The 16,923-nt window shown below is 39.5% G+C and overlaps 1 protein-coding gene across 5 annotated transcripts in view; it reads left to right on the top strand.

The window, feature by feature from the left end:
- Positions 1-16,923, top strand: part of LOC124802503 (focal adhesion kinase 1) — a 762,075-nt gene that overhangs the window by 629,145 nt on the left and 116,007 nt on the right. For all 5 annotated transcript variants that reach the window (XM_047263324.1, XM_047263323.1, XM_047263326.1 and 2 more), the window contains 5 exons: positions 5,293-5,424; positions 5,661-5,792; positions 6,852-7,001; positions 13,464-13,652; positions 13,832-14,135. In XM_047263324.1, coding sequence (XP_047119280.1) covers positions 5,293-5,424; positions 5,661-5,792; positions 6,852-7,001; positions 13,464-13,652; positions 13,832-14,135 — 907 coding nt within the window. The remainder of the gene's footprint in view (positions 1-5,292; positions 5,425-5,660; positions 5,793-6,851; positions 7,002-13,463; positions 13,653-13,831; positions 14,136-16,923) is intronic.

Here is a 16,923-nt window from a genome sequence, read left to right as displayed (position 1 = left end):
TTCATCCAACCCAGCTGCTTTATTGCACTGCAATCTATTGACCATTTTCTCCACTTCCTCAAATGTGATCCTATTTCCATCATCATTCCTTTCCCATTCTACCTCGAAATCTGAAACATTGCTGATCGTATTTTCACCTACATTGAGTAACTCTTCAAAATATTCCCTCCATCTGCCCAAGGCATCCACAGGATTCACCAGCAGTTTTCCTGACCTGTCCAAAATACTTGTCATTTCCTTCTTACCTCCCTTTCGAAGACTGCTAATTACACTCCAGAATGGTTTTCCAGCAGCTTGACCCATAGTCTCCAACCTGTTTCCAAAGTCTAACCCAAAATTTCTTCTTGGATGCTGCAATTATCTGTTTGGCTTTGTTTCTTTCTTCAACATAACTTTCTCTGTCTATCTGAGTTCTAGTATGTAGCCATTTTTGATACGCCTTCTTTTTCCTTTTACAGGCTGCCTTGACTGTGTCATTCCACCAAGCTGTTTGCTTCATCCTACTTTTACACACTACTGTTCCAAGACATTCTTTAGCCACTTCTAGTACTGTGTCCCTTTACGTTGTCCATTCCTTCTCCAATGACTGTAATGGACTACATTCAACTAACTGGTACCTTTCTGAGATCGCTGTTATGTACTTGTGCCTGATTTCCTTATCCTGAAGTTTCTCCACTCTTATCCTCCTACATATGGACCTGACCTCCTGCACTTTCGGCCTCACAATCCCAATTTCACTGCAGATTAAATAATGATCACTGTCATCAAAGAATCCCCTGAATACACGTGTGTCCCTCACAGCCTTCCTGAGTTCCTGATCTGTTATTATATAGTCAATGACAGATCTGGTTCCCCTGCCTTCCCAAGTATACCGGTGAATATTCTTATGTTTAAAAAAGGAGTTTGTGATTACTAAGCCCATACTGGCACAGAAATCCAAGAGTTGTTTCCCGTTCCTGTTGGCCTCCATATCCTCTCCAAATTTACCCATAAACTTTTCATACCCTTCTGTTCGATTTCCAATCCTGGCATTAAAATCACCCATGAGCAGAACACTGTCCTTGTCCTTTACTCTAACAACTACATCACTGAGTGCCTCATAAAAACTATCCATCTTATCTTGATCTGTCCCTTCACAATGCGAATATACTGACACAATCCTAATTTTCTTGCTAGACACTGTCAAATCTATCCACATCAGTCGTTCGTTTACATACCTTACTGCAACTAAGCTGGGTTCCATTTCTTTCCTGATGCAAAGCCCTACACCCTATTGTGCTATTCCTGCTTTGACTCCTGACAGGTAGACCTTGTATTCTCCCACTTCCTCTTCTTTCTCACCCCTTACCCGAATGTCACTAACAGCTAAAACGTCCAGCCCCATCTTACTTGCAGCCTCTGCCAGCTCTACTTTCTTCCCAGAGTAGCCCCCATTGATATTAATAGCTCCCCATCTCATTACCATTTGTTTGCCAAGTCGTATCTTTGGAGTCCCTGGTTTGTCAGTTAGAGGTGGGACTCCGTCACCTCCAAAGGTCCGAGGCATTTTGCTCTGATTGTTGCCAGCACCATATTTAAAGTACCAGGGAAGCAAGTTGCTAGCCTTACTTGCCCTGAGTCCCATTGAGTTTTACCCCTAACGGTTGAAGGACTAACCGGTGGATTTGGTAGTCTTTGCCGTATGAGCACAACGGTGACCACGACTCAGAATATGTCCGAGATGCCCAGCCTTATTCCAAAGTAACTGGTATCCCGACTGTCGGGACCACTTACTTGGCCACTCATACGTTGCCCGTATTTCATGAACTAGGACATGACTACAGGAACCCACACCATGAACCATTGTAGAATAACATATTAACATATTTGCGTGAATCATCCTGTATATAAAAACGATTTAGCAGACACCAGAGCAGACATCGAAGATTGTTTACAGGTGATGCTGTCGTTTAACATATTGTAAACTTGTCAAGATCAATACGAATTACAAAGTGATTTACGCAAGATAGCTGCATAATGTGAAAAGTGGCATTTGACTCAAAACAGTAAAACGTTGGACGTCCTCCACATGAGTACTAAAAAAAAAAATCCATTAAATTTCGGCTACAGGGTAAATAATACAAATTTACACCTTGTCAATTCAACTAAATTGCTAGGCATTACTATTACGAACAACTTAGATTGGAATCATCACGCAGAAAATATTGTGCGGACGTCGAACTAAGACTGCATTTAATGACAGAACACTTTGAAGATGCAACTAATCTACTGAAAAAACTACCTACACTATGCTTGTCCGTTCTCTTCTGGAGAATCGTTGTGCGATGTAGGATCCTTACCATATAACATTGCCAGAGTACATCGAAAAAGTCCAAAGAAACGCTACTTGTATTATCGCGAAATGGGAGAGTGTGTGTCACGGATATGATAAGCGAGTTAGGGTGGCAATCATCAAAACAAGGACATTTTTTATTGCGGTGTTCTTCTCACGAAATTTCAATCACTAACTTTCTCGTCGCAAAACGAAAATTGTTTGTAGACTCTGGTGTACGTAGCGAGAAATGACCATCGTGACAAAATAAGGTAAATCTGAGCTCGCACAGAAAATTTTAGGTGTTCATTTTTCCTTCTTGCTATTCGAGAGTGGAAATAGAGATACAGTATGAAAAAGGTTCCACGAAACAGGTGCCAAGCACATATATGTGAATTGCAGAGTAATAATGTAGATATAAACGAAGATCGTCGTCATAATGATATTTTTGGCCCAGGGAGGTTCACTGTTGTAATACCACTCTTGTCCTCATTCTATACATAAACGATCTGATGCATAGGTTGGGCAGCTATCTGCGACTGTTTGCTGATGACACTGCAATGTACTGGAAGGTGTCGTCATTTACTGACTGTAGGACGATACAGCATGACGTAGAATTTCTGTTTGGTGTGATGAATGATTGCCTGCTCCATGTAGAAAGATGTAAGTGCAGAAGAGTAGGAAAAACACTCCTGTAATGTTCGAATACACTATTAGTGCTGTGCTGCATGATGCAGTCACGTCGATAAAATATCTTGGCATAACGTTGCAAAGTGATATGAAACAGAAAGATGTCGGTAACAGGAAAGCGATAGTCGACTTTGGTTTATTGGGAGAATACTAGGAAAGTGCAGCTTCAATAGTGAATACTGCTTTAGTGTTTGGGATCCCCAACAGATCAGATTAAAGAAAGACATCAAAGCAGTCCAGAGGCGTGTTGCTATATTAGGTTTGATCAACATGCAAGTAATATAGAAAAGCTCCATGAACTCAAATGGGAATCCCTGGAGGGAAGATGACGGTCTTTTCGCAAAACACTGTTGAGAAAATTTAGAGAACTCGCATCTGCGGCTGACTGCAGAACGATTTCACAACTGCCAAAAGTAAGGTCTGTAAAGACAAGAGAAACTGGGGCTCGTGCAGAGACGTATAGATAATTGTTTTTACCCCACTATATTCGCAAATGGAACTGGAAAGGGAATGACTAGTTTTGGTACAAGGTACTATCCACCACGCAACATATCATTGTTTGCAGAGTATGTAGATAGATTTATATGTAGATGTACAGAAGATATATTTAAGTGTGCATTCCACAATTTCAGTGACTGATCAATCAAAATATTTAACTGCTTCATTTTTGTCTATGTATCTTACATACACTGAGGTGACAAAAGTCGTGGGATACCTACTAATGTTGTGCCGGACCTCCATTTGCTCAACTTGTGCAGCAACAAACACTCGACATGGTATGGACTCAAGTCGTTGGAAGTCCCCTGCAGAAATATTGAGCCATGCTGCCTCTATAGTCGTCCATAGTTGCGCAAGTGTTGCCAGTGTGGGATTTTGTGTACAAACTGACCTCTCAATTAGGTCCAGCAAATCTTCGATGGGGTTAATGTCGGATGATTTATGTGACCAAATTATTCGCATGAATTGTCCACAATGTTCTTCAAACTAATGGTGAACAATTGTGGCCCAGTGACATGGCGCATTGTCATCCCTAAAAATTCTGTCATTGTTTGGGAACATGAACTACATGAATAACAGCAGATGATCTCCAAGTAGCTGAACATAACCATTTCCAGTCAATGATCAGTTCACTTGGGCCAGCTCATTCCATGTAAATACAGCACACCCCATTGTGGAGCAACCACAAGCTTACACAGAGCCTTGTTGACAACTTGTCTTGTGTCTGTACCATACTCAAACCCTATCATCAGTTCTTATCAACTGAAATCTGTACTCATCTGAACTTTTTTTTTTTTTTTTCCCTAGAGCCCAACTGATTTGGGTATGAGCGCAGGAGAGGCAGTGCAGCTGATGATTTGCTTTTGGCAGAAAAGACACTCATGTCAGTCATCTGCTGCCATTGCCCTTAAACGCCAAATATCACCGCACTGCACTGTCCTAATGGATACATTCATAATATGCCCTACATTGATTTCTGCAGTAATTTCACACAGTGTTACTTGTCTGTTACCACTGACAACACTATGCAAATGCCACTGCTCTCTGTTGTTAAGTGAAAGCCGTTGGCAACTGCGTTGTCCATGGTGAGAGGTAATACATGAAATTTTGTATTCTCAGCACACACTTGACACTGTGGATCTTGGACTGTTTCATTCCCTAACGGTTTCCAAAATGGAATATCCCATGCGATAGCTCCAACTACCATTCTGCATTGAAAGCCTCTTAATACCTGTCACGTGGCTATAATCCCACCAGAATCCTTTTCAAATGAATTGCTTGGGTACAAATTCCAGCTCTGCCAATACACTGCCCTTTCATACCTTGTGTAGACAATACTACTGCCATCTGTATATGTGTACATCGCTATCTAGTGACTTTTGTCACCTCAATGCATAATTGTTGTTCTTTGGTACAGATGGTCTGAGAATAGTCAGTATGTGATTGAGATCGATTGTCAAAATAAATGTAAATGTAGTTGCGTCTGTCACAGGATGCACTTTCTGCTCAGCACAGCCTACACAAAATATTTTGCTTTGTAAACATATTTCTTAAATTACATATAGAAGGAAAGAGAAACACAGGAGGGCAAAAGGATTCAACTCTCAGATGACGTGAAAGAATGTCATAAATGCAGTGTCTGAAAAAAATAGTAATGTACTGTTAGAAGTGGTGACAGGAAGCATGTACTTGTAGAATGCGCAACAAATGATCTAAAGAAAATCTCTGAAAAAACTAGTGTGTCACTTCTTTGAAAGCATCAGAAATGAAAGGTTATTGTTTTGTGATTTCAGGGCATCATATCCCTGGTTACCAGCCGGCTTGCCAGCGGTGAAAGAGCATGCCAGAGCATGTATGCCATGCGTCTTGTCCACCCACCATCAGGGGAGGTGTTCTGGTTACACCAGGACACTACAATGTACCAAGTGAGAAAACTTGCTCCACCTTTATGACCATACTTAATTTTTGTAGTACTGATATGATACAAATGAAATAATGAATGTAATTCTTACTTGGTATTCCTGTGCTAGATTTCTATGTTTTCTGTAACAATATTTTGTGTTTAATTCACTGCATATGTATTTGTTCACTGTATAACCTAACATTGTTTTTTAATGCTCATCAAATGTGCACGTACTTAATGTTAATTTTCAATTTTTAGGTTCAAGAAAAGTATGAGTACCAGCACCCACATTCAGAATGGCGGTACGAGCTGCGGGTGCGCTACCTTCCAGACAATCTGAATGAGTTGTACGAGAAGGATCGTGTTACCTTTGCATTTTATTATGATCAGGTAGTGAACTATTATATGTATTCAAATACAGCTTTACTTTATCAAAAACTGATTTTTAAAGACTTATCCGTGATGCGTTCCACTGTCCCAAATTACTACAAGACCTCTAGCAGTAGGCACATTGTTCTGATATACACAAACTAGCATCTTTTTTCTAGAGACCTGTAGTTCACTAATGAAGAAAGGCAGCAGGAGGCAGTTTTGAAGTTGTACTGCTTGCACTTTTGTTGTGAATAGAGTGCAGATTTTCAGTATAGTGTATGAATCTACTAAATCTTATTTGAATACTCTTTTTGCAATGTAGAATCCTGGAGGGTATTGAAGTGCACGAGGCACGGACTGATCTCAGTGGTGTTGACTGAGTGCAAGGTATCCTCTCGAGACTTTGTGATGGTTCGAAAGGGATAGAAAATGTTTGTCAAGTCGTAAGATGTTGTCAAAGAACAACTGCTGCACAACAGGATCAGTATCTTGCCTTAACTAAGTGAAAGTGCCAAACAGTTCTTTGCAGATGTTATAGTTAACTAAGAAGATGCAGTTTTGCAACAAACTCTGCATCAGTAGCTGAAAGTGGTTGTCCTTTATGCCAGACATCAGCAATGTTTGCTAGTTTTTTATCATATGTCAGTTAAAGAACTTTTGCAATTAAATATACTGGGCACTCTTGTTTGCCAGATGTTTTATTGCTTAATCCTTACCTTATTCTGTAACCTTTCAAACATCCCGATGATGGAATCTTATTATACTTAAATTTATGATACTTATAGGTGTGGCAGTTAACTCAGTTTCAGATTTCTATTTTTCATACCATTTATATAACATGTTTTTTTGAACTGGTATGTAACAACTGTTGTTGAGTAACATTTTTGTCTCTGGCCTCCTCCTCCTTTTGCAAGGACTCTCATATGCTGAAAGAATTGTGACTTTGGAAATAGTTTTCTACTACCTGCATTATCGATTTACCTGTCCATCCAACAAATATACAGCCTTCTCTTATTTTGCTTAATATGCAAAGTTAGAACTGTCATTGTTACTTACATCTTTTTAATATAATTGCAGGTTCGCCTGGACTATTTGACTGCTGATCATCCATCTCTAGACTACGATGTTGCTGTACAACTATGTTGCTTGGAAATAAGGAATTTCTACAAAGAGATGCCTCATGTTGCCCTTGATAAGAAGTCCAATCTTGAGTACCTGGAACGTGAGGTATAATAAATTTTTATTCTCTCTCAGCACAACATAAAATGATATTAGTGCTAATGGACAGCATTCCAGTTCAAAGCAGTATGCCTCACAAGTCACTTGACACACAAAAAATGTAAATATGTACATATGTAAAACTTGAGAATCAGCAATTGTCAGGTATTTCTAAGCATCTAGTAGGACCCTCTTTGTTGATGTAGATTTCTGTTTTGGTTACTAGTGAACACATGACTAAATCCAGTATATCTAACAATACTAATAAAAGAAAAGTTGCTGCCTGTCGGTGACTCAGCATCTCTGCTATATGGTGAATAGCGACTTTCCGTTTCGTAATATTGTTACATTCCATCCTATATTTTCCAGTCCTTCTAAATTGTCTTGCTGCGGTAGGTATTCTGTACTAAAGGACAGTAGGGAGAAGGGGAAAAAAATAATTACCTTTTAGGGAAAGCAGGCATTGGAAAAAGTGACAGTTAGAAATTAAAATTATAGAGCCACCATATTGTAACATGTAGACCTTGGTTACATAATTTCTGAAGATGGTTGCTTTGGTAAAGTGAAACATGTATAATAAAAAAAGTTACATGTGACTTGTGGTGGTTCTACACTTTTAATTACCCTTTTATCTAGTTTTATTGTTCTTTCATTGCTACTCCTGGAAATCTTATCACAGACAAAGAGGTTATTTACACACCATTTCTGTAGAAAACATGAAAATTTAAAATAACTTTGGGGTTGATAGATTTCAATGGCAGCAGTAATGGGCATGTTGGCATTCTACATCTAGCCACACTTGACAGGGCTCTGCATGCACCTACCGAACAGGCAGCATTGTCTGCGTGTGGTGCTCAAGAAAGAATTGAAATTGACTTCTGGCTGGCTCCCATCACTTGGCACAATCAAACTTCAGTTGCAAATTTATTTTAATCAGAGTATAGTAGAGGAGATAGAGAGCAATATGAAAGGCCACCAAGCACAAGCTAGCACATGTGAAATGTTTATTGTTTATGCTAGCCTTTGAAGACAGTGACTGAACTGAGCATTTCATGTCAGACATGAGTCTACCAACCTCATTCTCACTGTAAGCAGCTGTACAGATTTTAAAGTAAACATTACTACCTGGGATCTGCTAGGCAGTATTGCTACTCTGCTTTTTAGTAGTCAGCCATTGGGTATTATGACAGCACGACCTATTCTGCAGCAGTTATCCTAGTGAGATCGAGCTGTTGAGTTGATGCTAATGTTGTCTACCTCTTGTAATAATTTAAAAGTTGTTGCTAGAGAAATTCCAGTATCAGTAGTATGTTTGGTATATGGAACTGAGCAGAGATGGAGGTCGGCAGTTCATGATATTTTGATAGAGCCCATGCAGTCATGGAGTGTGAAGTATTCCATAGATGATATCTAGAATTATAAGTGTGTGATGCTTATAGATTATAAATTTTCACATTGACATAAAGGCATGTATGCACTAACAAGGAAATTTTAGCAAGTTGCTTGCAGAAGCTACTTCTCCAAGTTCTTTGATGTGAACACACACCCAGCAAGATGAGTTCCACAAGTTTCCTGAACTTTCTTAAGTAGATTCGACAAATTATTGGAAACAATATCATACACATTTGCTGCAAGAAGTACTTGCTGAACTTGCCAGTTGCTACAAACTTTTTTCAAACTTGCAGAAGTTTTGTGCGTTAAAAAGTGGTACAGAAATGTCAGTGTCAAAAAGGAGAATGGCACAAAGATAGATAGGCAAGAAACAAATGAAGACATTCATGGAAAAATGGGCTAACCCTCACATGTACAGAACTTAAGAGATAAGTGTTACCATCTGTTGCTGGGTAAGGGAACTATCAAAACTGACATTGGTCTCACCCATAAATATCCTACTGTGATATTTAGGGTTGAGACCAATGTCAGTTCTGATAGTTTCTGTACCCAGCAATAAATGGCAACACTTATCTCTAAGCTTTTATATTTGAGGACTAGCCCATTTTTCCGTGCTCGTCTTCAAATGTACCATTAGAACCACTAAACATACACAGGGTATTTACAAATTTCTAGGACTTGTAGAGGAAAGTGAGTATACAATATTTTGAACAGGAACCCATGTATGGAAACACCGTCCAACAATGCTACACAGAGTCAAAGCTACACATGTACCGGTATTGTTGTTGCTAAGAATACGGGCTATGCAGCTTTCAGAGGTGCTAGTATGGACCAAAATAATAAAAAAGTCTAGTAAAGATGGGCTCTTAAATGCTTATCTGAGGAGCTATGAGCACTTGCTCATCTTCGCTAGTGTGAAACTCATCTCCTCTATTAAACAAGTGCTTGTATCCATTAAGGTATGCAATTTGGAGCCCATGTTAACTAGACATTTTTTATTATTTTGGTCCACACTACCACCTGTGAAAGTTTCCTACCCAACAATTCTAGCAACAACAGTCCTGCTACCTGTATTCCACTGTCAGAGGTATCAGAACAATTTTAGTGTACAGCTTTTGTACACTTATGCTTTTCCATCATTCTTCAAAGTTTGTAACATCATCATCATCACCCTGTATATATGCACATTTACAGGTGCAGGCCCCTATATCTTTGATGCTCTTTAGTGTCATTGAATGACGTTTCCAGACATGGGTTCATATTCAAAACATTATGCACTCACTCCTCGCTACAAGTCCTGGAAGTTGGTAATGGGAATTTCTGAACACCCTGTATAATTGGTCACCATCAGCCAGGGAAGTGTGAAATGAATTTACAAATGAATTTCACTTTGTTTCATCAGAAAAAGGGGTGTAGAATTTTAATGCAGATGTCTATCAATTTTAGCTGAATTTTTAATGTTAACTTAAACATATAAGCATTTACATCCATATTAAAAATAGTAAATACTGTTTGTAAAAATTGAAGAGTAAGTAAAGGCAATCTCTTGGTGATATAGCTTGCTGCACTTTTGTATCTTGTTTTCAAATATTTGATCATAGAATAGATAAGATATATTAGAAACTTGCATACTACATTCTCAGTAAGTTTTTAATCTGAGCATATTCCTCTGATTTTAGTTCATTCAGTAGTGTTTATTCACAACTTTAATACATGTGCCCCTGTATTCATTTCTTCACCCAAACATTTCTTCTTTCTTAACTTCTTGTCTTCAGTCATGATTTTTCTTCAGTAATAATAATGCTACGACAGTTGGTTTTAAGTGTGGCATTCTAAACTTCCACTCGCCTATCTTGCAACATGACTCCGTTGGAAACAGTTCTGCAAGTTTATCCAGCAAGTTCTTGAAATTAACTTGCTGAAGTAAACTTGTACAAGTTTTTGTTCTAAAGTAAACACATCAGAAAGTGCTTGTGAAAGCTACTTGCTAGTGGACACAGGCCTTAAGCAGTTAAGATATATATAGGGACTGCTTTGAGGAAGTTGCATTGAACGAATGTAGCCTAACCAATATGTCAGTTGTGAATATTCCACGATTCTTGCATTTGTAAATATTCCATGATTCTTGCAGCACTTGTAAATATTTCACAATTCTTGATAAGTCCCAGCTAATTCTCTGAAATAATTTTGAATGCTAAGAAGTAAGCAATTTTGTTCCAGCCATCATTTCATTCCTCTCTCTCTCTCTCTCTCTCTCTCTCTCTCTCTCTCTCTCCTCCCCCCCCCCCCCCCTCTCCCTTCCCTCTCTCTCTCTGTGTGTTTGTCTCTGTCTCTCTTTTATGTGACACGAGCAGGCTCTTTCTCTTTCTCCCATCATGAGTATGGTCACACTTAGTTGTGTGTGCAATGTCTTTGGAAAAGGTGCTGTGGATTGATTGCATATAATTGAGAAGGTGTTTCAGATATTATAATGTGTCTGATGGCAAAAGTGTTAGGGTTAGTTGATTGCCAGTGCAGATTGATTCATAATAATATGGGTACATAAAGAGTGATTCTGAGTTGTGGATCCAGTGGGTGTTTGTGTTGTCCTCATTATTTCATCATCATTCGTGAATGTAGTGAGATTGGGCTGTGTAAAGATTGGGACTTTGTATGGGCACTGATAACAGCACAGTTGAGTGCCGCACAAACCAAACATCATCATCATCATCAAATGTGGATCCAAATTAAATTTCTTGAGGATTAATAAATTGTGGGGTGACTAGGTTTACAGTGGTAGGGAACATTCCAATGTACCACAATCTCCCTAATTTTACAGTGGTATTCCTTGTTTACAAACATCTTAACTGTGCACCAAATACCAGTATTGTTGCCATTGTGCATGTGAAAGTCCCTCGGGAAAAGAGATTCAAGAGTTACTTGGCCTTGGCATCACTGTTTGCATTTGATATACATTTCCAGTGTGGGCTGTTGGCTAAATTACCATAATGCTGCTCTCCTGTTACGTATTTCAGAAGCAAAATAAGTTTGGTTTAGATAGGGCTTCACAGCTTCTACGGTGCTAGTTTATTCATCTTTTGTTTTTGTAGACACAGTAGTAGTGTGTTAAATGAAATCCACTTGGCATCTGTAGTAGTATTCTATTTTTCTAATGTGTTTACTAAATCTTCCCATTATTGTATTTGACTTTAAGGTAAATATTTTTGATCAAAGATTTAAGCTTCATGATCTGTGTGATCACTGATTGAACTTGGAACTTACATTTACTGTAGTTGTTACAGACTTCAGTTAAAATACTGGTTTGATACAACTGTCTGTTTTTATCCACCATATGTGCCTCCATTACCAAACTAACTTTTCCTTCATGTCTCAGGATGGGTCCTATCAACGTAGCCCACAAAACTTTACTTTTTTATCTCGTCTTTTAGTCAGGTAGTGTTGTAAAGGTCTTCGTGATTTTTGTCTATCATGTTTTTTTTTTACCTCAAATGTAGGGAATTCATAATTGTCGTTACCCTTTTTTTCCCTTCCTTTCCAGTGACCTTTATCCAGCCAACTTTTGGTCAGGACTGGTATGGCTCTTCTCCAATTTTGCGGAGCACCTACCATACCCTTATATAGTCCATTACTATGATGGATTTGACACTCCCAGAGACATTTTAAAGCTACTGTCATCTGCTCCTACCACCCACCTCAGTGGGAAGGAATCCGTGTTTCCCTTCTGTCTGCATCTAGTGTAATTGCACAGTCAAATGTGACATCAATTTACAAAGCTTTTGCGCATCATGTATCTGAGACAGGACATGGGAACTCTCTGGAATTTACCTAGGTGGATGTGAAAAACCACCTAAAAACAACATTCACAAGGTGGACTTGTTCCAGAGAGGGCACCTCCCCATGTCCTGGAAGTGGACAGCTATGCTGGCGTGTCCATAACAGTCATTATAAGTTTTGTTAAATAGCTGTTCCAATTGCATAAAGAAGTACAGATTTATACAAGATGTTCCCACCCTAGACTGTTATCAAATACTCAGCTGCAACAGGAGTCAATAGTGGCCAAGGGCTGTAACTGGTCATGTAAGCAAATACATTTTTATCCAACAGGAGCTGTCATTTAATACAAGAGAACAAATGTTTTTCCTTTTCAGTTAAATTCTGTATTTCTCCATTAGTTATTTAATCTTCATTTGTCTGAAACACCACACTTCAAAACTTTCTAGTATATATTAAAACACCATGGATTAAGTGTACATATAACTTGTAACTTTGTGGTTCCATGTACATTGTAGCTGAGGTTTTAGAAGTCCCTCGACTTAAGACTTGTTACTGTCAGCACTTCAAGAATAGTGTGGGTGGTATACTTGCAACAAATAAAATAATTCTTTGACATTAAATCACACTCAACACAAATATTTATTTTAATTTAGCAGCTTACATTGAGTATGGTTCAGTTGTAAAGATTTTAATTTATATGTTGGTAAAATACTTATGAAGCCTGACATTATACACTTTGAGAGAACATCTACAATTATAGCTAGATATTACAGGACATGGGACCCCAACATGAATCTCAGTTAATATATGCTTTTCTAACTATTGTAATATGATCCGTGTAAACTGAACTGATAAATGTAATTCCTAAGGCTACATGTTTAAAATGAAAGTGTTCAACTTGTACATATATATTACTGAACATTAATTAGTGTACCAGACAACTAATTTTGAAGTTTACTTCGTACACTGTATGAAACATGCTTGATACTTCCACAAGAATTAGTGAAAAGTTTTGATATATTAGCAGACAACCATACTTGTCACTGATATCATGTAGTGTGTTCATACTTACTATGTACTGCAATGCAATACTAACCTAGTATAATGTATACTGAATATATTGTACACAACGTATTGGCAAAGTCACAAGAAAATAATCTGATAATTTTTAAGGTGTTGTCCACATTGGTTTGCCATTTGTATTGGCACTGCCCCTGATTGAATCCTCGTTTTTTGTGCACTCTTATAGGAAATCACATCCATCTGATGTTGCTGCTCATTTATGCATGCAGCTCTCTGTTTCAGGTGGGAATGCACAAATTTTTGCCCCGTGCTGTGCTCGACAGCTTGAAGCCAAAGCAGCTGCGGAAAATGATCCAGCAGCATTTCAAGAAATTTGCGTCTCTCTCTGAGGTGGAATGCATGTTTAAATTCTTGGAACTGCTCAGAGCACATTACCGATTCGACCAAGAACGCTTCCGCTGCTCTCTTGGAGTAAGTTGTTATATGTTCTTTTCATGTTACTATTTCTAAATGACAATTGATTTATGCAGTACCTGTATGTGAACAACTTTGGAATTGCATTCAGAACACTAAAATTACATGAATTTATCATCATGTATACATTATTTCATTTGTGATATTTCATGAGATATATGCATCATTTATATTAGCAATCGAGCATTTCCATCCCAGTGGAACTGGTGATAGGACCGGAGCTGGGAATATCGTACATGTCGGGTCGAGCGACAACACCGACCAAGATTTCAGAGTTCAACAGAGTCCGTGGACTGCAGACACTTGTCTCAGACTGTGATACTCACCCCAAGGCTGTTGTTAAGATGTGGCTGGCAGGCTCATCTGAAACGCTATCGCTGACTTGTGCATCCCTGAGGGAGGCGGAGAGCCTAGCTGACCTCGTGGATGGCTACTGCCGACTCGTCACCGGCTCTCAAGAGTCTCTGTGGGACCGAAAAGGTGAGCCGTGTACATTGACCGATGCTGCTGCTAGTTTTATTTCTTACAAAAAATTTCCCACAAAAAGTTAATGATCATCTGATCAGTAGGAATCATTACACATGTATGCTGTTCAGGAGATAACATTTTATTTATTGAAAATAATTAATACATTTTACTGCTTGTTGAGCCCTGTGGCTAGATTATTTTATTTTAAGAAATACAATGGTCAGCCACTTCTTTATGTATTTTTTATGCCAACAAGTATTTGGGGCTTTCACTCATCTTGAATTGGTGGAACACATATTTGAAACATCAGTAAATACGTCCTTGAAGCATCGACACCAATTTGGATGCTGCAGCTGGCTTTCTACTTGCTTGTTGTCATACTGAGTTTTGCATTTATGGGTGTGGCACAATCCTTTTCCACTTATATCTTGCACAAAAACAGCACAGTATCCATGCTGCCTGATACTGCGCTGATTTTGTGCAAGATACAAGTGGAAAAGTGTTTGTGTCACATCTGTAAAAGTGAAAACTGGAATAAAAACAAGCAGACTAGAAAGCAAGCTGCATTATCCAAATTTCTCTTTGGTTAATGATGTAATTAATAAAATCTTCTCAGTTTTCAAGTAGTGTCAATTCCAATAAAATTCTCGAGCCTTTAATGGCTAGCTCTGCCATTGTCATCAGGAGTAAAACTACTGACTGCCGGTCTGGCACTATTTCCCACTTATATATCTATGATTAAGGTCACTGGCACCAATCGGAGAGGGCTGAAACAGTGCGTGCACAGAAGGTGAGCTGGGCAGCTCATAGCGGGTCCGACCCATCGCGGGACCAAATGATGTCAGGTGGTGTGAGGACCTGGCGCCATGTTTGAAACTGTTGCTCCCCCCTGCCTACAAGCCTTAAGCATCCATCATTGCTTCCTTCTGGCATCCAAAGCCTGCTCCCATGCCCTACTTAGTGTGTAGCCCGTGTCGAAATTGTTGCTGTTCATTCTAATCTTAGCTGCCTCTTTTATAATGTAGTCCCAGTATGTTGAGGCATGAGTCAAGACTCTTGTGTTCTCAAACTGTATTTTGTGTCTGTTTTTGAGGTAATGCTCAGCTGTGGCTGACTTGTCGAGTTTCCTTTGCTTAAAATGTCTCTTGTGCTCAGTATAATGCTCTGCAACCATGGGAATTGTCTGGCCTATTTAGATGCTGCCACACTTGTGAGGGATACCGTACACTCTGGGCACATGAAGAGCTATGTCGTCTTTAACAGGGTGCAACTTACCTCTTATTTTAGGGGCGGGCTGGAACACTGGTCTCAATCAATGTCTCTGCAGCATACATCCTATCTTGCTGCTCGTTGCCCCATAGTATGGCAGGAATGCCACCAGCTTGGCTTCTTCTGCCGATTCACAAGGCATCCTTCTTCAGTGACACCTGAAAGTGTTCACAGTCTCTCTTTTTGCTGTGTTCTCTGTGAACACATGCCTCAAGTGCTGCAGTCAGACTGTTGGTGATCATCATCAGAAATAGCTTTGACTCTGTGTGTATTAACATGTTCAGGACTGCTTTCTTGTGTACAGTGTGGTGAAAATTAACGGCTTTCAAATATCGATCAGTATGTGTTGGTTTCGTGTACCCTGAATGACTAAGCCAGCCTCCTGCTTCCTACTCAACTAAAACATAAGAGTGGTAGCTTTCCACCCTTCTCCATCTTGATGGTAAATTGTATGTTGGGACGGACACTTCATGTGATCTAGGAACTTCTGCAGTGTATGTTCACCATGAGGCCATATCAGGAACGTGTCATCGACGTACCTAAGGATGTAAGATGGATGACACAGCAATGAGCTCACCACTGTCTTCTGCAGTCATGAATTTCTATATGGACCACTTTGAGGAGCAGGTTCTGAACTCTGTGGTGTTGGGTCTGTCTTGCTTCCTTAGGTACATCGATGGCATCTCCCTGTTATGGTCTCATGGTTAAAATATACTGTAGTAGTTCGTGGATCACTTGAACGGTGTCCATCCCAACATTAAATTTACCATTGAGATGGAGAAGGATGGAAAGCTACAGTTCTTAGATGTTTTAGTTGAGTGGAAGGCAGGAGTCCAGCTTTGTCATTCAGTGTACAGGAAACTGATGCACACTGATCGATATTTGAAAGCCGGTAGTTTACACCACCATGTACACAAAGTGGTTGAGACACATTAATACACAAAGCCAAAGTTATTTCTGATGACAACCTGGTACAGTTTGAATTGCAGCACTTGTTCAGGGAGAATGGCTACTGCAAAAGAGACATTGCAAATGCTTTCAGGTGTCACTGAAGATGGACTTCTTGTGAGTTGGTGGAAGAAGCCAAGTCGGTGACTTTTCTGCCATATTGTGGAGGAACGAGCAGCAAGTTAGGATGTGTGCTGCAGAGACACAGATTGAGACCAGTGTTCTGGTCCACCCCTTAGATTTGATATATTTTACGCCCTGTTAAAGACAACATAGCTCTTTGTGTGCCCAGTGTGCATGGTGCCCCTTACAAGTGTGGCAGCATCTATATAGGGCAGACAATTTGCAAAGTTGCAGAGCCTTGTACTGAGCACAAGAGACATATTAAGCAAAAGGAGCCTGACAAGTTGGCCATAAACAGCAACAATTTCAACAGAGACTACGGATACACACTGAGTAGGGTGTGGGGGCAGGCTTTGGGTGTCAAAAGGAAGCAGGATGGGTGCTTAATGCTTTTAGGAAGGCAGGAGCAGCAGTTTCAAATGCAGCACTGACCTGTTGCTCCACCTAACATCACCCAGTC

This window comes from Schistocerca piceifrons, chromosome 6 (assembly GCF_021461385.2).
Source record: "Schistocerca piceifrons isolate TAMUIC-IGC-003096 chromosome 6, iqSchPice1.1, whole genome shotgun sequence".
NCBI classification, from domain to species: domain Eukaryota; kingdom Metazoa; phylum Arthropoda; class Insecta; order Orthoptera; family Acrididae; genus Schistocerca; species Schistocerca piceifrons.
This window is presented reverse-complemented; position numbering and strand designations above follow the sequence as displayed.